The 22,496-nt window shown below is 47.5% G+C and overlaps 1 protein-coding gene across 10 annotated transcripts in view; it reads left to right on the top strand.

Annotated features, from left to right (window-relative positions):
- Positions 1-16,422, top strand: part of Ttll8 (tubulin tyrosine ligase like 8) — a 66,833-nt gene extending 50,411 nt beyond the window's left edge. For all 10 annotated transcript variants that reach the window (XM_087557526.1, XM_087557525.1, XM_087557527.1 and 7 more), the window contains 1 exon segment: positions 15,264-16,422. In XM_087557526.1, the coding sequence (XP_087413652.1) occupies positions 15,264-15,296 (33 nt within the window). In that variant the 3' untranslated portion in view covers positions 15,297-16,422.
- The last annotated feature ends 6,074 nt before the right edge of the window (positions 16,423-22,496 follow it).

The following is a 22,496-nucleotide window of genomic DNA, read 5'->3' as shown; positions in this document are numbered from 1 at the left end:
CCCGGTGTTTGCAGATAGAACTGCTGCATTCCCCTCTTCTCTAGGAATAGGATAGCATTGATAGGCCATGTTCAAGGACAGGTACAGCTCTTGGTGGTGTTACGTGTCCCATTTGGTCACATATGCCTCACAAGGGAGGTTCAAGCTCTATCTTAGCTGTTCTATTGGAAGTGATGGCACCTTGCGGCTTCAGTCTGCATTTCTCTGGTGCTAATGAAGTTGACTATTCCGTAGCTCATTTGAACATACTTTGTTAAAGTGCCCCTTTTGTTTAATTTTTGAAAACGTATTAATTTTATTTTTATGAGTGGGAATTTTGCCTTCATGAATGTCTATACACATCACACATGCCCGGTGACTGCAGAGACAGGAAGGGGGTTAGAATTACCCACAGTTATGAACCACCATGTGGCTTCTGGGAATTGAACTTAGGCTCTCTGGAAGAGCAGCCAGTGTTCTTCCGCTTGAAGCCATCTCCCCAATCCACCCCCACCTTTTTGTGTTTGTGTTTTGTTTTGTTCTGAGAGAGGGTCTCACTTTGTAGTTCTGGATAACCTGGAAGTTGCTAAGTGACCAGGTAGCCTTGGCTTCCCTGAGATCTCGTTGCTTCTGTCTCCCAAATGCTTGGATTAAAGCTGCAGACCACCACGCCTGGCTGTAAAGTGCTATTTTTGTTTGGACGCATTTTATGCTAACTTCGTCTTGTTGATTCATAAGAGTTCTTTACATGTTCTGGACACAAGTTGTCTGGTAGATGCATCTCCCATGATTGGTCTTTTGCTGTTTTAATGTCCTGGGTCCCCCCACTTCCTTTTGTGTGTGTGTGTGTGTGTGTGTGTGTGTGTGTGTGTGTGTATGGAGATGCACATGTGGGTGTGTATAAACACATATGGATATAGAGGCCATAGGTTGACCTTGGATGTCTTCTTCTATCCTATTTTTTGAGGCCAGGTATCTCTTTGAACACAATGCTCACTGATTGCTAGTTGGCTGGCCAAGGAGCTCTAGAGAGCGTCTCTCTCTCTCTCTCTTTCTCTCTCTCTCTCTCTCTTTTCCTCTCTTTCTCTCTCTCTCCCCCTACCTCACTCCGAACACCACTTTAAGGTTGCAGGCACTTGAGGCTAAGTCTGGCCTTTGACCTAGTTTGGGGACTGAGGGGAGAAGATGTTGCTCTTGGGAGCTGAACTTAGGTCCTCACCAGAGGACTTTATCAATGGACCCATTTCCCTGCCTTAATGTTTCAATGCACAGGAATTATTCATTTCAATACATTTCCATATCTGCTTTTCTTATAATTAGCAGTTCTTCACTGTGGGCATTGCTCATATAATCCCAAATTGTGAAATCCTTCTGTTTCTTCTAAAACATTACATTGTTTCTCTTTTCACACTTGGCTCCTGTTCTCCACCCATCTTCGAGTGTCTGTGTATAGAATAAACACCCATTACCTTTTCTTTTTTTTTTTTTTTTTTTTTTGTTCTGTTTTTTGGAGCGGGGGACCGAACCCATTACCTTTTCTAGTGAGATATTCCACTAACTCGGGGACATAGCTGCCATGTGTGCCAAGCATATATGTGTCAGTGTTCCATGCTGCAATAATGCTGATAGCTTTGAGTGTAGGGTTATGGCTCTGTAATGGAAGTCTGCTTTCCCATCTATTTTATTAGCCAGGTTTCTTTGGTGATAATTCTCCACAAAGACCCACGCCAAGACAGTGGCTTCCAAACATGGTTTCTCACAGTCCAGCTGGACCTCTTCTGGTCCTCTCGGGGAAGACTGAGCTGGGCTTCAGGTGCAGGCTACTCTTATCTGACTCTTCCTCCTGGAACCCACCCGAGGACATTACCACCTCCACCATTTTTCCACTCTGGCACTGCCTCTGCAGGAAAAGGAGCGGAACCAATCCCCTCCATGTCTCTAAGGCTCTGGCGGTCACTGCAGTCACAGCTACAAAACCAGCCTCCTCTTCAGCCACCCACTGGCAGCTTCCGTGTGAGGGACTGAGTGTGTGGAGCTGGCTTCACACTGCAGGACGATGTCAGTCAGTCAGAGCATTGGGGTGCCGAGGGTAGTTCACTGAGACTCCCTGTTGAGAGCTCACCTGGAGAAGGTGGGTGAGGTGGCACCAGCCCCTGAGGAAACTATCCCAGCACCAAACAAATGCTGGGAACCCCAGGGGTGGCTGGGAGCCTTGAGTGCCCTTGAAGACATCAACTACTGACCAGTTCAGACAATCGAACTATGCCCAAGGGCTGTTTTTGTGTGCTCTGTCGACTAAGAATGTTTTTTATGTTTTCAAAGGGTTGGAAACAAAACAAAACAAAATGTGTAACGGAGGAGTCCACGTGTGGCCTCCCCAAAGCCTAAAATAACTGCCTTTATTCGATGCTTGCTATGGTGAGCAAGGCTGGATGCGACTCAGGTCAGTTTTAGCACAGAGGTCCAGACAGAAACTACAGTTCTGCAGCCAGGGTGTCTCCTGATCAGAGTGCACCCACAGTGGAGCGTCCCTCAGTCACCCTGAGAGATGCCCGACCTCCGTGTCCTCAGCATACCACAGAGATTGAGGTAACGTCAGGGCGTACTGGCCGCCCTCTGTGCAAGGAATTCAGCAGGAGACTTACATCCATGGGCTACTGTGTCTTTTTAAACTGAGGCCCCTACTGAGTTCCAGGCCGTGCTGAGAGGTGACAATCCTGTCTGGGCCAGTGGTCTGATAGGGTGGTGACCCTTGGGTTGGCAGGCCTCCCGAAAGCCTGGTTAGTGCCAATTGGACCCAGCAGAGAGCCTGTTTCCCCGTGAGCTTCTGCCTGGGTTACGACATGACCAGCCGTAGCCCCTCCACATAGCAGTCTTTAGATTGGTAAAGATGTAACAAGGGTCATGTGAACATGTGGAGCCTGCCAGAGCTACTGGAACCATAGCACAGTCACTGCCAGTGGCCAGATCTGAGGTGAGGACACTCAACTAACCTGTCAGACCCAAGTGGAGCAGCCCATCTAGGAGGCGGCCAGGCAAAGGCACTTTGAACCTGTGCTCTGGGACAGGCAGGACGTGGGCATAGTCTCTCAAATGGGTAACTACCCAAATAGCTCTAGAGCCAGCCCTACGTGTTCTTGACTATGCACTCCTGTTGGCAGCGCCTCCTACTGGCCACTGTCAGAATTGACCCCAGAGTGAAGAAATTGTAGCAACCTGGTTGTAGATGAGGCTGGAAATCGAACCTCCAACAAGGGTGGCTTATTTGGTGGCTGCCTTAGTATGTAAAAGGAATTCCCGGGGGACCCAGCACCTAAGCCTCGAAGACTAACCCTGTATAGTTTCTCCTACTGAGCCCAATGACAGGGAAACAAGCTGAGGGGCAGTCTTCGGGTCCCAGAGTTCCCTCTCAGAAAGTAGCAACCCTAAATGTGAGGCTGACACCTGGGATGAGAGACTCCCAGTGAGGAACTCCTGCCTGCACCCCCATAGGGAAGTTGCGGCAAAAGCCAGGCCCCTCAGTTCTGGGCCAACATGAGTCACCCAGCTCTGTTTTGCAATTCTAAGTTCTGGGGCTCTCACTACCCCAGTGGACTATGGCATATACTTAGGAAATTCTGAATCCATTGCTCCCAGCTCCAACGAATACCCATACAGTTTTCATCCACGCAAAGCTCCAAGCCAATCAGCAAGTCTTGGCTCCTGTAATCATTTGTCTCAGCCTCTGGCCTGCTTGGCCCAGGCCCAGACCCAGTCATAGCCATTGCCTTTCACTCAGAGTGTAGTGACGTCATCCCTCAGAAAAGGATTGAGGGGTGAAAAAGGCACTATGGTATAGTGGTTAAGAGGTTGGACTCCCGTGAGAAACCTTACAGGTTCAAATCCCACCTCTATAATATAGCAGCTGATTAATGCCATGAATTGCAGAAAAGGATTGAGCCACAGACCCAGCCTGGCCAAGGTCTGTGTTCGTCATACTTGCTGCTGCACAGATCTGAACACAAGCTCACTTCTGCTGACTAGAGCACTGGGGAACTTCTCTCACTAAGGGGCCAGTGGTGAGAATTCCCTGGTCCTTCACTCCCACAACAGCAGGACTGCCATTTCTCCATCCATATTTCTCACCTAGCAGATAGCAGCAGAAGACATATTCCCTGGGTTACAGAGGAAGGATGTTTGTGACTCACTCAGCAGGTATAGCATGGTACAGTAGGTCTGTGTCAGCTCTGGAGGCAGGGGACTCGCTTTCAGTAGCAATAAACAGCCTGCATTTTATCCCAAAGGAAAATATTGCCTCCTGCTTCAAAATTGCCTAAGGCCAAGAGGACGCTGGGAAATAGCCAAGAGAAAAGCAGTCAGACATTTGGGGTTCCTAGAGGAGTTTTTTCATCTAGGAGTTCAGACGACCCCAAAATGGTCTCTCCTTGCCTGTACAGGTTATCTGCATGAACATACATCATACACCCTGCCTACACTCTCCCCAGCACACACATCATGTCTATTCCTGAACTGAGGCACATCCCCTCCGTGTGCTTTCATTTTTCTAGCCTAGCATTTTTGTTGCTGAAGCCTGTGGCCATTTGCCTCTTGTGGTGCTGTGTCCCACAATGTTTGCCTCTTTCTTCTGAAGTCTCAGATGGAGTTCAGACTCGTGATGGTCCCTGGGCCCCTCCCAGCATTAAAGGAGCACAGTCACAGATATCATCATGGCTTCACTGCTTAGCCACTGGACCCTGTCGTCTCCCCAGATGTCCCCTTGAGCCAAGGACTGGATAAACTCTGCTCATCTGGAGCCTTGTGCCCACTGAAGCTAATGGTCCAGCCAAGACAGCAAAGGCCTTCGGACACATGCTGTTTCCCAGCCATGAAGCTCTCCGCAAAGGCACCTGCGCTCCAGAGCTCCATGCCCAGCTCCTGTGAGACTGTCACTGCCTACCAGTCCTCGGTGCTTGTCTTCACCAGGCACCAGACAGAGAGCTGGGCTGCCCCACTCTCCTATGGATGGGGCCAGTTTTCTTAACCCCTTCTTCAAATATGTCAGCCGAATCCACAGCAATCCTGCCTCAAACCCTTGTAGTCAGCACGGGGGCACTGCACACCTCACCAAGGTCCCCTCTCTCTAGAGTTGGGGTTCCTCACCACCTGTCATTTCAAAGCTAGCACACATCTAGGAATCATTTTTTTCATGTGAGTGATGGGGTTCAGCACCCTACATGATCCCTCTTCCTTTGACTGGTACCAACCAGGCACGTTTGCCCCTTGAGAACCAACCAAGCCAGTAGATTTAGACCCTCACAAGGTGCCCTGGGAGACAGTGAGTTGCCTGGCCTTTCCAGCTGTTGGGTGAGGAACCAAATCACATAAGCAGCTACTCCTGATCCTTCATGTTTCCAGAGGCTTTTCACAGTCGGCTTGTGGAGTTGAAACAATACTTTGCTGGGGTTTTGACTACCAGAGTCTTGAGCCTACGGATCACCTTGAGATGATTCATTGTTCTGAAGCAGAGGCCTAGCATGCCTTTCATAAGATCTTTTCTGAGGCAGCTGGTGCTCTCTGATGCCTAGGAGATGGCTTTCTTTTCATCATGACTATGAAACAAAGCTCATGGCAAAAACGGATCTCTACAGAAATTGATGGGTTCTCGCACATCATGGCCAGGATCAGCATAAGGAACACTTTTTCTTGTTCCTCATGTCTGGGAGATGGCTGCCATTTAGCTTAAGTCACCATAGATGGCTTTTGATTGTCTCTCACCTCTAAAGGGAGAAGTCACATAGCCAAGCATGGCTGTCTAGCCTCACACTGATGCACGCTGGGATATCTCCTGTCCAGGTCACGGGCTCATCTTCACAGCTGAGCAGATCTTGTTTCAGTGACTAGGTCTACAGTTTCTCTAGCCTGCGATTGGTGGAAGCTATGCTGGTCTTACCATCCCTCTAGGACTCTTCATGTGACCTATGCATTCGCTTCTTATTCAAGTATTCAGGCTCACAAGTAAGGCTTATATTTTACTTTTGTAGAAACCCACAGTTTGCACAAAGTGGCTGCAACCTTTTACACCTGCAACTCTTAGCCTTGAGGGGTGTGATGGGTTTTGTCTTCTGATTGATTCGTACTGATATTTTTCATTGTGGTTGTACTTCATGCTTCCTGACGTGTTAGAGCATTTGCATCCCCCTACCAAACTCCTGATGTAAACAGCTCAAAGGAAAGAGTTCCCGAGTTTAGCTCAGGCCTAAGACCATCAGTCCATCCCGGCAGAGACTATGTACGGAGCAGAAACGCTAACTTCGCTAACACAGAAAACAAAATAGATCCCTTACAGGAAGAGCAGGGCAAGCAAAGCCCTTGAAGACGAGCTTCCATTGACCTACTTCCTCCAGCCAAGCCCCACCTTCCATAGCTCCATTTCTCAATATAATCTACTTACCTTTAACTCTGGGCTGGTAGAGTGATCGCCTCACTTATACAAGATCCCTTGGGTGCATAAACCAAGAGCGGGACGGCACACGCCTCTAGTCCTAGCACTGGGCTTTGCAGCCAGCCCAAAAAGAACTGGGTTTGACTCCGGGAATGGATTGAATCCTTTGATAGGTCTGAGTGCTCATGCTCTGTCTCTGGCGATGTCATCCCAAACACAACAGAGGTGTGCTTCACCACTGAGGGCTCTCACCTGGTAAGTTGTCAAAGTACCTGTCACCCCAGATGAGTAGCCCCGCTCAGTGTAGCTTTCACTTAAGTCTTTTCTCCATCTTTAAGTTGCATTGTTTGCCTTTTGGCTTTTGGCTCTATAGTGTTTTTTATACATTCTGTGTGTTCACTTGGCAGATAAATGAGCTGGCAACTGTCCTCCCAATGGTTTGCCTGGAACCTCTGCTTAGTAATGTCTCTTCCTTCCTTCCTTTCTTCCTTTCTTCCTTTCTTCCTTTCTTCCTTTCTTCCTTTCTTCCTTTCTTCCTTCCTTCCTTCCTTCCTTCCTTCCTTCCTTCCTTCCTTCCTGTATTGGAAATCTGACCTGTGGTAGAAGCTTTCCTACCATATACATCGTATGTACTATACATCATCTTTGTGATGAAGGAATGTATTATCCATTTGTCTGCAAGTTTCTCCTGGTGTGGCTAGTACTTTGGTGTCCCTTCTAAAAACAGGAGAACTCTCCTGTGCCTCTTTCTCGAAGCCTTTGGCGTTGGCTTGCACACTGTAGCTTGTTGACTCACTGGGAATGGGTCTGTGTACAGTTCAGGGTTTGGACTCATTTGTTCTCTGGTGTCCAGATGCTTCAGCACTACTATAAAAAAATGCGGGGTTGGGGATTTAGCTCAGCGGTAGGGCGCTTGCCTAGCGAGCGCAAGGCCCTGGGTTCGGTCCCCAGCTCCGAAAAAAAGAAAAAAGAAAAAAAGAAAAAAAAATGCAGCCTCCCTTCAGAGGCCTGCGGCATCTGTGTCGAGAGTAGTCTCTGCAGAAGTGGCGATGCATACCTGTAATCCTAGCACTTGGGAAGTAAAGGTGTTTCAGAGTCGCCTAGGCCCTGTCATGAAAAAGGGGTTGGGGGCTGGTAGGGAGATGGTTCAGTGCATAAAGTGCTTGTTGTATGAGCATAAGGATATGAGCTCAGATGTCCAGCACTAGATAAGGGCCAGGTCCCATGGCACACCATGCCTGTAACCTCAGTAACAAGGGCAGCAAAGACAGAAGGCTCCCCAGAGCTCACTGGCCAGACACTCTGGCAGAAATGGAGGAAAAAAAAAAAAACCAAACCGGTCTCAAAATAAAATAAAAACGGTGCAATAGATAGAAAAAGAAATCCAACATCAACCTCTGTCCTCTTGCCTACAAAGACACCTGTATACACACACACACACACACACACACACACACACACACACACACACACACACACACACACACAAGGTACAGTCTTAACTGGGCGTGATAGTGGATGCCTGTAATCCCAGCACTTGGGGGAGGCTGGGCAGGAGGGTTGCTGAGATTTTGAGGCCAGCCTGGGATACAAAGTAAACCCTGTCTCAAAAGAGAAACAAAACTGAAAACAAACTTCTTGAATGGGCCCTGAATTTCATCTGTCCTGCTGCTCAGTCTGTTTACTAATTTTATGCCAATTCCACATCGCCTTCATTTTTATTAGCTATAAACAGATCTTGTATAAGTTTCTCAACTTTTTCAGTGAGTTTTGAATTCTCATGTAAAGTCCAAGATCAGCTTGTCAATTTCAAAAGGGCCTTAGAGATTTTATTGATACTGTATCAAACCTGTAGATCCCTTTAGGGAGACCTGACACCCCACAATGGAAATGTCTACTCTGTTGCGCTATATCTTGGCATTACTTAAGTATTCGTTACTTTGTTTTAGGTATATAGTATTAGCCGCTGAGAGTGAGTTACTGATCAAAAATACCAAGGAACTTTTAAGACAATGGTACAGCTCACAATGTAACAGTATGTATATGCTGTGTAACAAATGAAAATAAAAACAAGTGAGACATCACCAAGCCTCTATGGATTTATCATTCCTGATGTTATTTGTCCCTACTCAGGACACTTAGTAACTATAGCTGCGTAGTTCCTAATCAGCACTTAGCATTAAAGTCCAGAAAATGTTACACATTATAGGCTTCATTTGAAATCCTGATTTGTTTTTACTTATTGACATATATTGATACTTTTCTAAATACATTTTATAAATAAATTTTGATGCTTTAAAAAATGATATTTGGAATTTCACTTCCTGGTGTTTGTGATTTTAACATAGAAAGTACAGTTGGTTGAGTACATTGGCACCAGGGTCCCCAAGTGGTGGGTGAGTCCATTTCCTAGTTCTGGTTACTTTCTAAATGTCTTTGGATCTCTAACCACCATGTCACCTGCAGCTTGTCCTCCTTTCTCGGTGGTATCACCTTTGTGCATTGCTCCTAAGAGTGGGCAGATAGCCACTGTGAGCCTCCCCGAATAACGAGGAGGTCTCTGCATAGATACTGCCTGGAGGGAGTGTTGCAGAGAACGCATGCTGTGATGAACTGCACCAGGGAGGTCAGAGGAGACAAAGAGTTCCAAAGAAAAGTGAGAAGTTGTGTCAGGACCAGTCATGGGTAGTGTCAGTTGAGAAACTAAAGAGCTGTAAGGTTTTCTGAGAAGAATCCCAGGGCCCTCTCTCCCAGCCCATGGTACCAGCAGTCTCCTAAGATGGTGCCGTGTGCAAGGACCCCTTCTTCACAGTATCCTGGCTCGCTTGCTCTCTCCTTTCCTTCCTTTCCTTCCTTCCTTCCTTCCTTATTGTAGTTTCACACAACTCCACTTTTACTCTGACAACTTTCAAGCATAGTATTGGCTGTGGGGCACATGGGCTGTTTAGTTATTCATACCGCTGGGAGTTGGCTTTTGTCTTAGCTACGAGCATGTCTGAGTTTGTCCTGCATTCATCTTGCCATGGCTGTCCGTTATCCTTCCCTAATATTTATTATGTTTTCCATCCCATACCCCTTCTTGATCAGCTTACCTAACCCTGTCTAATTTAATTGTATCTGAAAAAAAAATAACGCAGTGGTTTGGGGTACTATTAACCCAACCATTTCTAACTTTCATTACAGTGGTTTCTTTGATCTTGCTGTGACAAAAAAGCAAAACAAAACAAAACAAACAAAAACCGATCAAAAGCAAGTTCAGGGGGGAAGGGTTTATTTGGCTTACACTTTCAGGCCATAGTCCATCACTGGAGAAAGTCAGGACAAGAACTTGAAGCAGAAACCATGAAAGAATACTGCTTGCTTTCTCTCTTCAGCTCATGCTTAACTAGCTTTCTTATGTAGACCAACCACTTGCATAAGGAATAGCACTGCCCACTGTGGGTGGCTCACCCCCCCTTCACCAATTAATAATGAAGATGATGTCCTACAGACATACTCACAGTCCAATCTGATCTAGGCAGTCCTCACAAATGACTCTAGGCTGTGTCAAGTTGACCAAGCTAACGAAGACCCTAAGTTACTTGGACTCTGTTCTCCTCCTGAAAAATGCATCAGTATGGGGCTTCACTTCCTTTAAGCTGACTTATTAGTGACCAGAAACCAATTGCCTGTGTGACTTTACTCTATAACCTTTGTACTGAATTGATTAACTTTTGTAAATATCCCACTGAGAGCAAATAACATGAAAGTCCTCGACGGCTGAGCATTGTAAGGTCAGATTTGTCTATGACATTTCAGAAATGTGGTTCTTTCTGTCACCTTGCTCTGTCATTTGCTAAACATGATCAGCTTCTCTGGGGATATGCTAGTTTCTTCCAACAAGCTTGTTCATTCCCACCTTATATCTGCTAGTCATAAACCTACTTTGACTAGACTTTTTCTTCTGTCTCTCTAATCTCATGGCTTACACCAGTGTTCTCAGCCTTCCAATGCTCTGACCTTTTAACACAGTTCCTCACGTTATATGACCCCCAACCATAAAAGGACTTTGTTGCTACTTCCTGACTAATTTTGTCACTGTGGTGAACCATAATTGAAATGCCTGATATGCAAAATATCTGCTCTGTGATTTCCCTGTAGAAATCTTGACCCACAGGTTGAGAACTGCTGCCTTAGACATTTCTCTGTGTGAAATAAATCCAACATTTGCAGCATATTTCAACCTGTGCATTCAACCTTTACCTTTCATATCCAACTGAGCTCTGTGGAAAGCCAGTGCTGAAGAAAACACAGCTTCAGGACAGGGTAGCCTCAAACAACACATGCTGACTTGATCCGCCTCCTGACGTAGGCCGTGAAAGCACAGAGATGCTTGGGTGCTGTGGCCTGTTGGGATACCACGCCACAATACCAACCATATTCATTTCCCCCTGTGTCTATCCTGAAGCTGTGTGGAAGGAGAGCACGCATGTGCTCGGGGGCCAAGAGGGGTCACTAGAGCCACTGGGGCCGATGGCCACAACATCTAACACTGATCTTACCTATTTCCCAACATTCACCTGCCCTCAGTCTCTTTCTTTGACAGGAGGCCCTGTGTATCTTAGACTGGACTCAAACTCTATACAGAGAGGATAACCTTCAACTTCTGATCCCTTTATCTACTGGAGCGTTAGGACTGTAGGCGTGCAAAACCACATCCAGTTTCTGCAAAGTGGAGGGGGTGGGGCAGATTAGACTCGGGGTTTTGTGCTAGCCAGGCAAGCACTCTGACGATGGAGCCACATCTCCAGACCTCTCTACTTTTTCATTCCAGTGTTTCCTCTCCTGGTTTTTGAGTCTGTTACTGGTGTTTTAGAGGTCCCTGAAAATCCTACTTACCAAATTCCAAAGCAAGAAAAGTTGTGCTTTTGCCTCCTACCCAGGTAGCCTAACAGCCTTGAGGTATATAGGAGTTCCTCTGGTAGAAATTTTGCTCTTGTCAGTTGACTAGCATTTAGGTAGGGGGGTGCTAGGATGGATCCCACAACATCATGCCTGCTAAGCAAACTACTAAGGGCCAAGTTACAACTCTGCCTTGCAATGCCTCTTATACTACAGTGACAGTGTCGTCATTATCCAGTCTGTTTCCAAATGCGCCTGCCTCTGTCCCTCTTGCCTTCTGTGTGGGCCCATGTGTCTCAGACTTTCAGGGCAGAATGTTTTTATTTGACCCAAGCGGCATCGCCCAGTGAGGTTCTGGCATGATCAGGTGACTAAATGGTCTCCAGTTGTGTCTCTTACCTGTACCACACAGACAGGCAACAGCCACCTGCTCTCAGCCCGTCCTCGGGACACTGTACCTACAAGAGCTCTGCCTCCTTTCAGAAAGCCAGCATTTGCAGGGTGGCCAGGATGGTTCAGTGAGTAAAGGTGCCTGCCATCAGTTGCGATGACCTGAGTTCTAGTCGCTAGAAACTACACAGTAGGAGAACACTGGCTTCGAGTTGTCCTCTGACGTCCACACATGTGCCGTGACACTTGTGCCCATATGTGTGCATGCTAAATAAAAGTAAAAAAAAAAAAGAAAGAAGGAAAGAAAGAGAGGAAGAAAGAAAAGAAAGAAAGAGAAGAAAGAAAGAAATCAACAACACTGTCATCATCCCTTCCTATGGTAAGCTGTCACCCTTCCAGTCATCCAAGGGTGTGGCTTATTCATTCATCCTGGGTTGTTTGGGCTTCTATAAACTGTGCACTGAGCCAGGTTGTGGTGGCACATGCCTTAATCCCAGCACTCACAAACAGAACAGAAGCAGATTGAAGCTCTGTGAGTTCCAGTCGAGCCAGAGCTCCGGAAGTGAGAGCCTGTGTCAAAAACAAACAACCAATACTAACTACACTGTCAACACTGGCTGATTAGACACCTCTTGAAATCTTGTCCCTCTCTCTCTCTATCACCTGAGCTTCTGGCTGGCCCTTGCTAAACCTTCCCAGTGGCTGCACACGGTCCCCTTCTCCATTGTTTGAGCTGCCTGGCTTCTGTGTTGCCTTTTGAATGATTCTTTGTTTCCCTTTCTGTTAATTCCTGCCATTGTAATATCCACTCTTTAGAAATTCTGCCTTTGGGGCCTGGAGTGTCACTTAATTGGTAGTTCTTGCCCAGTTTGCACGCAGTGCTAGGCTCAGTCTCTGGCAACTCCGGGAGATTGAGGCAGGAGGAGTAGAAATTCAGTGGCCTTGAGCTTTGCAGAAAGGACAGCCTAGGATATAGTATAGGAAACCACGTCAAGAGTACTACTAAGACTTGTGCTTCAATTATACACTGCTAATACCTGTGGGTTGTTGGTTGGGTAGTAGCTTAATGAAAAAGGACTTAGCCAGTGACATGCACATGCTCCATACCTGACCACGCACATGCACGCCCACACCTGTTTCACACACACACACACACACACACACACTCCTACCCTGTGGTCATCTTCATAGTTTATTTTGTCTCATGCTTTCAACATTGCATTTGGAATTACGGGGCTCACGTTTTGTGTCTAATTGTCAAGTGATCCTAACGGTCTTACCCGGCTTGTTCTTTCGGCAGTCTCTACTTGAACTTGCTCGTATTTTACCGTGAACTGTTTTCTTTATCAAATTATTAGTAGAGCTCGTTTGCATTCCTTCCTGGATGAGGGTTCACTTTTCGTAGAACAAAGTCTGCTCCACTCATAACAGAGCCACCTCGGGCGTCTCTACTTATCCAGCAGCCAGATAAGACTTTGTCTTGCAAATCCGCAGACAGGTTGACTTGGCATTCCCTTTTTCTAAGGATCTCTCCTTCAGTTCTTCCCAGGATCAAGGGCAAGGGTGGGTGAAACAGGGCGGAGAAACCCTTTGTGGTTTCTGTCTTACTGGGGGCAGCGATCTCTTTACTCCAGAGGATAATTTTGTCTCCTTGCAGCTGGCGTCCTTTGGCAAAGCCTCAGAACTGAGACCTCAGGGTCTCTCTCCTCTTGCCCTTTCTGCCTGTATGGCCGTCCTTGCTTTCTGCTCTGTCAGCTCCCTGTGACTTTACAGCACTGTTTCTCCTATCTTCTGCCCCACACTTGTTTAGCTTGGAGGCCACTTACATGGATGCCTCCCTAAGACCAGAGACATCCTCCTTAAGTATGGCTTCCCAGCCTCTACCAGGGTCCTGTCTGGTCCACACATCCTCCCTTAGAAGGCCTAGGCCCCCTGGGTGGCTAAAGGCAATTTGTCCTGCCATGACTCCTTGGCTTGGAGCTAGCTAGCCTGTTCTCATTTCCTGACCCTGTCTCAGAGGACACACACTTAAGCTCCTGGCACTGAGAAGCCACCCTTGGCTTTCTTCCTGGTCACCTCCTGGCCTGGCATCCAAAGGTCAATGGCTTGGGCCGCACATGGGGAAGGGACTTGACCCAAGTCAACCCCAACTGAACAGCTGCAGAATAACAACTGTTGGGTTACCCTTGCTTCCTCTCCTCTCTCTCAGTCCCCTGTGCCCATCTCCATCTTGGTCATATCAGGACTCAGCATTCATGTCTACCTAGGGCAGAAATGTCTGGGGTTTCAAGTGTTCTGTTCAAGTGTCCTGGAACAGCCTGGACACTGGGTCTCCCCTGGGCACCACCTCCAAGAAGGCAGTAGGTAGGCAAAGATCTGGAAGAAAGACTTGAAGGGACAGGCCAGTTCCAGGGCCAATGGGAATCTTCTCTGGAGGGCAAGCCTTTTGGAGATGAGAAGAGGTTGCAGTCCTCTTGAACTCTGAGCCCTAGCTCCATCCAGCCCTCTGACGCCCTGCTGCCTTGGTTTCTCAGATAGAACCCTGGGGGTGGTGTCTAGCTTCCTACCCAAGTTGGAATGGTGCCTCTGGTTCTGTTTCAAGCCTTACAGTGTAGCACAGGGCTCAGCTACCCACTCCTCCCAGCTGGGACCGTCAACGCCTTGGTCTTGTTCAATGGGAGGCAGGGACAAAATGGAGTCATTCCCAGCCCTGTGGTCTTTACTCCAGATTACGCACCCCCAACCCCTACACACACACACACACACACACACACACACACACACACACACACACACACACGCCTTAGTCCCTACTTGACTGGGCTTTATGAAGCTAGTAAAGATGGGGCGGCATCCATGAAGTGAGTACGGTTGGGAGCCGGCTGGTACTGGGCTTTCGTTCTGTGGGAAGTGAAGGTGTGAAGTGAGTGTGCCTTTTTACACTCTCCCCATAGAATCTTCATCTCAAGGACCAAGAGGAGTCTGACGGTTGGGCTGGTGGGCGTGGTTTAATGGTATAATGGGTGTGGTCTCAGGATGCGACGAGTGTAGGCAATCAACCGGTGGTCCTAGAGTTCACACGCACCAGGGCAGAAAAGGATTGGCGTAGGAGACAGTTCTCTACTGTTAGCACAGTTTAGAACGAGTGGGGTGGAGAGATAGGGACGGAGAAATGGTACTGCAGGCAGCCCAACGGTGGAAAACAGTGGCTATGGGAGAGTAGGAGGAGCTCTAGGGCGGGTCAGTGTAGGGTTGGGATAGTGATGGAGCAGTGAGTGGCAGGAGGGATAATGACCAATAGTTCGGGAGGAGGTCGTGGGGTTGTGCTGTGGAGGCGAGGCCGTGGGCAGAGCAGGAATGAGGCGGTAGATGGCGACCGAGCAGTGTGAACAGTGGGATAGGGCAGTGGACAGACACATTAGTGGATTAGGGGAATGAGAACAAGGTGATGGGTTTGGGCAGTGGACCTGGAGCAGGGGGAAACAGTGGGTTGGGGCAGTAAGTAAGTGGGAACAGCAGTGGGAAGGCACGGGGCAGGGGGTTGCTCCCCATTGGGCCAGCGGGGCGGGTCTCAGCACCCCTTTCCTCGCAGGGCTTCCGTGTGACCTCCAAGCGCCGTGCCTAGTTTGCTGTGGCTTCCGCCCGCCCGGCCCTGGCCCTGCAAGCCTCTCCCTGCGCCTTGATACCGCAGGGCGCCTTCTGCTGCTGCTGGGGCGATGAGCGGCCAGGCAGCTGGAGGAGAGCCCAGGACGAGGACCAGGATGAGGACGAAGACCGGACCGAGACGCCCCCAGATCATGGCGTCTCTGCGGGAACCGACACATAGACGAAGGACCTTGTATACAGAGCTATTTTACAGAAATTGCGGTTGCCACTATGGTATTTCTTGTGGAGCCTCACCCTCTCCTGTGCCCACACCCAGTCCTTCTCAGTCCCTGAGCAGACATAAGCCCGTTACCTCTAATCCCACGGTGACTCTTGCCCAAAAAGACGGCGGAGAGACCCTATTCTGGCACTCAACGACAGTCTCCTCTCTGAGGGTCCCCCTTTGCTGCTGGGTGTCTCCCACGTGGAAGTCCCTAGCAGGACCTCATTCATTTGTTCCACAAGTCTGGCTGTGCGGGTCCCCATGCTTTGTACTCAAGTGTGGGTACTAGACAAGGGGATATGAACAGGATGCCCACCTTTGGGGCAGATCCCTCGGATTCTATTACAGAACAGTTTTGGAACCCTCTGGTGTTCCAAATTCAGACAATCCATGGACACCCAGGCATAAGAAAAGTCCCAAATCCTCCCTGCACTCAGGCTGGGGTGCCCTGCTGCTGGCAAATGCCCAGGCTGAGGGGTCCTGCCAGTGAGCAGAGCCAGGTCTTGGGGCCACTGGAGGTTTGCTATTGTGTGAATGTGTACCCCAAATGTTCATGTCCAGGAAACTTGATCCCCGGTACAGCAGTACCGAGAGAGGAGACCTCTGCCAAGGCCCTTGTGCACAGATTAAGCCTTTCATGGATTAGTAAGTTGTCTTGAGTATGGCTTTGCTATAAGGGCAAGTTCCCTCGGGTACACTTGTTCAGTCTGCACGTGATACCTCCACACGTGATACCTCCACACGTTATGACATAGCACAAAGCCATCAGACAATCAGGCACACCAACACCCAGCATTAGATGCTAGCCCTGCCCCCTCCCCCATTCTCTCAAACTTTCCTACCTCCAGAACCATGAGCCGAATAAAACTCTGTTCTCTCTACATTTCTATATGGAGTGACGTTTTGTTTGGACAACAGGAAATGAGCTGAAGAGAGCTCTTGTCCCCTTGTCCCCTTGTCCCCTTGTCCCTAACCTGGAGATAGGGTGGCAAGGGACAGAAGTGAGATGTCCTTTAGCACCCCCTCCCATCCTTGTTTCAGAAGGTTCACTTAGGGTCACTTGCAGCTCCTCCTCCACAGCACTTGGATGATCTATTCCGAGTGGCAGATATGTCAACTGGCTTATACAACTGGTCTGAGCCAACCATGAAGGACACAGTCTTGACAAGAGTGGACCCACAGGGCTCTCTGCCTTTCTCTTCACTCCTGTGAAATGGCCTATGAGATCGTTATAAGACCTCAACCTAAGCCACAGCACTTTCCACTGGAACCCCTGAGCCACACAGCTTACAGGAGGGCTTGGGATAGCAAGGCCCTCTTTCAGAGCTGGCCTTCCCAGTTCCTTCAGTCCCACCCACTGCAAAACCACATTTCCATATGGAGACTGTGTATTGGACTTTGTCTGTCTGGGACTGTGGCCACAGGCAAACAGGGTTGCTCCCTCCCAGCTTTCTTGTCTCAACGACAGTGCCCTGTATAGTTCCACCAGTGACCACAGAGATTCCCACCCACCAAGTGCTGGTGGCCCAGATGATTAAAGGCCTGGTCTATGGGCTCTGGCACTCTCGGCTGGTCTGGTAGAAGGATAGAGTCCTTAGACATGGGTGAGGCCAGACAGTCTGCCATAGCTGTGGCCTCTGCTTCTGTCCCACAAGCCTGAGCCCCCCCACTTAGCATGCTTCTTGGAGTCCCTCCTGACACCAATTTCTATGTCCTCCCCTGGCCTGCTGCCCTGCACCCTTAGGAAGCTGGTTGAACAACCACCAAGGGCTGAGATATGTCCAGGACCAGCATCCTGAGATTACTGAGGTATTCTCCATGCCTTCTATGTTCCCTTCACATGGTACAGTGGCCACCAGGGTCAGAGATGGGAGCAAGGAGTCCCTGTCCTGCCCAGGAAGAAGCTGGACATAGGACCTTGGGCTGAGAGGGCCTTCAGGGTAAGAGATATAACCGACTTAGTACTTGCTGCTACACAGATCCAAAGGTGAGACAGGTAATTTTTTTTCTTGTATTTTTTGAGACAGGGTTTCTCTGTGTGGCCCTGACTGTCTTAGAACTCCCTTGTAGACCAGTCCCTGAGTGCTGGGACTATAAAGGAATGTGGTGCCACCACACCCGGCCAGACCTGATGCTTATTTTCCCATGTGACTTGGCACCTAGCCGAAACCTAAAGTCTCCATCTACTAGGGAGAGTACACTTTAGTCTAGGACGGGTCTGTTCCCTGTTGGAGTCTTTGTAAGTCAGCGTTTAGCACAAGGTCCCCCTGAATGTCAGTCAGGTTTCCTCCCCACCTCTGTAGATGTTCCCCAGCCTTGTAGGCGTTGACCCACCTAAAAAGGGTTCATGCAGACTCACCTTCTTGCAAAACCTCTCCGGGCCACCCCGTGAATTTTCAGCCTCACACTTCTGACACGGGTGTTGTTTTCCCACGCTGTTATACAAGGAGAGCCATGGAAAAACACAGTCACGGAGTTCTTAGATTGTCAAATGACTCTGCCTCTCTTGGAAGATGAGCTCTTAGGAGGGAGGCGGGGTTGGTCTCTATAAAGGTTTAGTCATATAGCCTGACTCCTTAGCAGCACAGAACAAATGTCCAGTTGATCTTCACAGAGTAGATAAGCCATCTGGGAGCTGTGACTGCTGGGAGACACAAGGCATAGAGGCCACACGCAGAGGAAGGCACTGAAGTCCTCAGGGACCAGCCTGCACTGTTATTTTAAATAACCACTGAGTCCTAGGCCCTGGACTAGTACCCCTCCCTATATGTCAAGAAGCTAGGGGCAGGATGAAGATCTGTCACTCTGAGGGGCTGGGTAAAGGGTGAATCCAGAGGTGGCACAGCTCTCGCCCTCTCAGAGATCCACATACGCTCAGCCTTTATGTCATTTCCTGTTCACGGGGAGGATTCTAGGGGAGAATCCCAACAGACAGAAATATTCAGAATTTTGGTTCTTAAAAGTTCATATGTGTGCACTATTTACATGTGCCTATTTCTTTAACACCCAATTAGCTCAGTACTAAATTGGCTTTTAGGTAAGTGCTCATGTAAACTGAAGCTGCTACATTGGCCCAACTCTTCTTTAGCTCATAGTAAAACTAAAATTTTCAAGGGAAAAGAGAAGTCCTAGCCCCAGCTGCCCCGGCAGACCGAGCCAGCTTAGCCACCCCGCCTGTCTAGTATACCAGTTCAAGTAACAAAGTGAGACAAAAGGGGACATTGAATCAATGTGACCACCTTGGGGACACAAGGAGAGGTGGCTAATGGTCCCAGATCTCTCTTTAGTGGATGAACATGCATTTTTAACATTTAAATTTTAAAATCTTTTTTTGAAAAGATAAGGTACACCTAATTATACACTTCTGGTCGATTGTTTCTAGTTGATCCTTGTCTGGATCCTGGTTCTATGAAGTGGTCCCTGTTGCTTGTGGGAATAAATTAATTTAAAAAAAATGACTACTCCAACTTCCAATATGATTCTATCATAATCATTAATTCACCCTGAGATGTCAAACTCCTTATCCCAGAGATGTTTACTCCTGTGCTTTTAGGTATGTTTTGTATGTATGTATAAACATTTTAAGGATATTTAAGGATGTTTTTAGCCACTACTGCAACTTTTAAAAAACAAAATAGGTTGTTCAAGGCCTTAGCCAAGCCAATGTAAGATACAACTCTAAATTTTTTTTAAAAGTCTCATTTAAAAAACAAACCAACAACAGCAACAAAACTGATCCAAGGCTTACAAAGACATCTTGGAGTTTACAGAGGGTTTTGGTTTTTTGGGTTTTTTTTTTTTTGTTTTGTTTTCATTTTTCTCTCCCACCCCCACCCCCAACCCCTGGTTTTTGTTTGTTTTTCTGAGAGATGGCTATCTCTGAGTAGCTCTGGCTGCCCTGGAACTCACTCTGTAGACCAGGCTGGCCTCCAACTAAGAGAGCTGCCTGCCTCTGCCTCCTGAGTGCTGGGATGAAAGGCACACACTACCACTGCCCAGTTAGATAGATATTGTGTTACATTATACCGTAATATTATAACTGGGGCAATTAATCATCTCTGCTTTTACTTTTTTTTTTTTTTTTTTGGTTCTTTTTTTTCGGAGCTGGGGACCGAACCCAGGGCCTTGCGCTTCCTAGGCAAGCGCTCTACCACTGAGCTAAATCCCCAACCCCTGCTTTTACTTTTTAAAAGAGAGTTTAGGGGGGCTGGGGATTTAGCTCAGTGGTAGAGCGCTTACCTAGGAAGCGCAAGGCCCTGGGTTCCATCCCCAGCTCCCGAAAAAAGGAACCAAAAAAAAAAAAAAGAGTTTAGGTTAAATATTTAAGTGATTAACATGCTTGCTAACACGAAAAAAAGGAATATCACTATATTATGCCTGTGTTCATAACTGTTAGACATTTAAGATTTAAGATGCCTTGTATAAGTTTCCTGTGGTCTAGTTATCTTCTCTTGGGTTTTCACTTAAAGTTCTTATTAAAAATGTGTTCTAAGTTTTATAAAAGACAATAATAATGATTGAAGCCATCAAGCAAAGAAAAAATATAAGAAAATATAAAGACACCATGTATGTTATATTTTTTTGGTAAAAAAAAAACAAAAAAATTGAAATGTTTAGTGAAAAATGCTTTGGATAAGAAAGGATTTTGTTTGGTAAAATAAAGATTATCCCAAAATAGAAGTGAGTGGGAATATTAGAAGATTGTAAATTGCCAAACTTTTTAACATTTTATGTTTTAACACTTTTATTATTTATGTATATGTACATGTGTATGTCCATGCATGAGGAGGTCAGAGGGCATCAGATCCCCTGGAGCTGGAGTTACGGACAACTCATGTCCTGTGCGTGAACAATATGTTCTCTTAACCACTGAGCCATCTCTCCGGCCCTAAACTTTTTTTTTCTTTTTTTTTTTTTTCCGGAGCTGGGGACCGAACCCAGGGCCTTGCGCTTGCTAGGCAAGCGCTCTACCACTGAGCTAAATCCTCAACCCCAATTTTTTATTTATTTATTTATTTATTTATTTATTTATTTATTTATTTATTTATTTTGGTTCTTTTTTTTGGAGCTGGGGGGACCGAACCCAGGGCCTTGTGCTTGCTAGGCAAGCGCTCTACCACTGAGCTAAATCCCCAGCCCCCCAATTTTTTATTTTTAATCATGTGCCTATAGACTGTCCGCTTGTGGGTTTGTGCCTGGGAGTGGAGGAAGCCCTGGGTGAATCGTATTGTTGACGAGGACACAGCCAGGAGTGACAAGGACCAAGGCATCGACCCACGGGAATTTGGACAAAGCCATTCACCCTGTGGAGGCTCAGAGAGCAAAGCCTTCCCGCTCAGGTCCAAGCATGAGTGTTAGGGACAGTTATCGGTGTATTCAGAAGTGAGCCCCTTCTGCTTCCTCCTGGATGCTTTCACCTCCTGCTAACTAGCTGGTCCCTGCTGTGCTAGACACAACAAGACCACTGACACTCCAGGCAGGAGCAGGGACCGCTCCACCAGGACCCCAGCTCTCCTGTGCTGCTGTTTGTCCTTTCTTGACTTCCTCTCTGCTCCTAGTCAGGTTCCAGGACGCATGCTGGGCAGGTCACAGCATGTGACTGCAGTGTCCAGAGGGATTTACAGATGGCTATGAGACACCTAAGATGGTCGCTGGGAAGCGCGTGAACTCAGGTCTTCTGGCTCCTAACCATTGAGCAATCTCCTTTGCTCCAGCTTATTGCATTTTTTTTCTTTTTCTTTTTTTTTTCTTTTTTTTCTTTTTTTTTTTTTTTTTTTTTTTTTTTTTTTTTTTTTTTTTTTTGAGCTGGGGACCGAATCCAGGGCCTTGCGCTTGCTAGGCAAGCGCTCTACCACTGAGCTAAATCCCCAACCCCTTATTGCATTTTTTATGATCAAAATCATTAGCCCTGAGATAAAACTAATGCTTTTCTCTGCAACAGTGAGGCCTTTTTAAAGATTGACATTTATATATCTATAATTTTGCTACTGTTATGAATTATAATGGAAACATTTGGGGGGGTGGGGAGATAGAGGTTTGCCAAAGGGGTCACCACTCACGGACCAAGAAATCCTGGATTAAAGGCTTATATCCATACCTGTGGCTTCTTATTTTTCTTTTATCTTCCAGTCTGGTTCAACAGAGACGGCGCTGAAGTAGTTGGTCTCTGCAGTAATGGGTTCAACTCCGGGTCTCAGCAGAAGAGTTAATGCCATGGACAGACAAACAGCGCCATGGTGGAGGGAGGCTCTGAGGAAAATTCAGGCCACAGCACAGACCTGCAGCTCTGAATCCTGATGGAAGGGAACTAGGTGGGTGGGAGTGCGCGGGTGTGCACACATTTTGCACTGCCAACAAGGGAAGGATCTTGCTAATGTGTAAGTTAGAGGATATAGAGTAAATGAGGAGAGGCATGTTTAGTGAAGGGGAGCCCATTATAAAGGAGGGGAGGTGCCTCTAAGCCTTCCTTTAGGGGAGAATTAGAGTGCCTGTCATTCTCCCGGAATTTGGGCACTTGTGGCATCTATTAGAGAGTCACAGGTTCTTGGGTAGATACCTTCTTTCTTTACAGCAATTGTGACACTAGAGGACTAAAGAGACTGTTTCCAGTGGACAGTGAACCTTGCCTGATTAACCCCTAGCCCAAAGCCCAACACTGGTGGCAGATCTGTTGCAGTCCTTGTCCAAAGGCCTCCTAGGAGAAATGACCTGTGACTCTTGACAACTGTCTGCAGTGAGACAAGGGCTGGAGACACAGCTCCCCACTGCCTCTTGTAGCATTCCGAGATCTGTTCAGAGACCTCCAGGAGAAGTCAGGATTCCTGACTCTGCTTCAGAGAAGAATTTCAAGACCAGACTGTGACTCTCAAGTTACATCTCCAAGGGTTGCTAAGAAACCTCATCCCCTCTGTTCCTGCTTCTTTTTGGTAAACGGAATTAGAGTAACTGCAGGGATGC

This window comes from Rattus norvegicus, chromosome 7 (genome assembly GCF_021556685.1).
Source record: "Rattus norvegicus strain SHRSP/BbbUtx chromosome 7, alternate assembly SHRSP_T2T, whole genome shotgun sequence".
Taxonomy (NCBI): domain Eukaryota; kingdom Metazoa; phylum Chordata; class Mammalia; order Rodentia; family Muridae; genus Rattus; species Rattus norvegicus.
The sequence above is the reverse complement of the archived record's forward strand: the minus strand, read 5'-3'. Positions and strand labels throughout refer to the sequence as shown.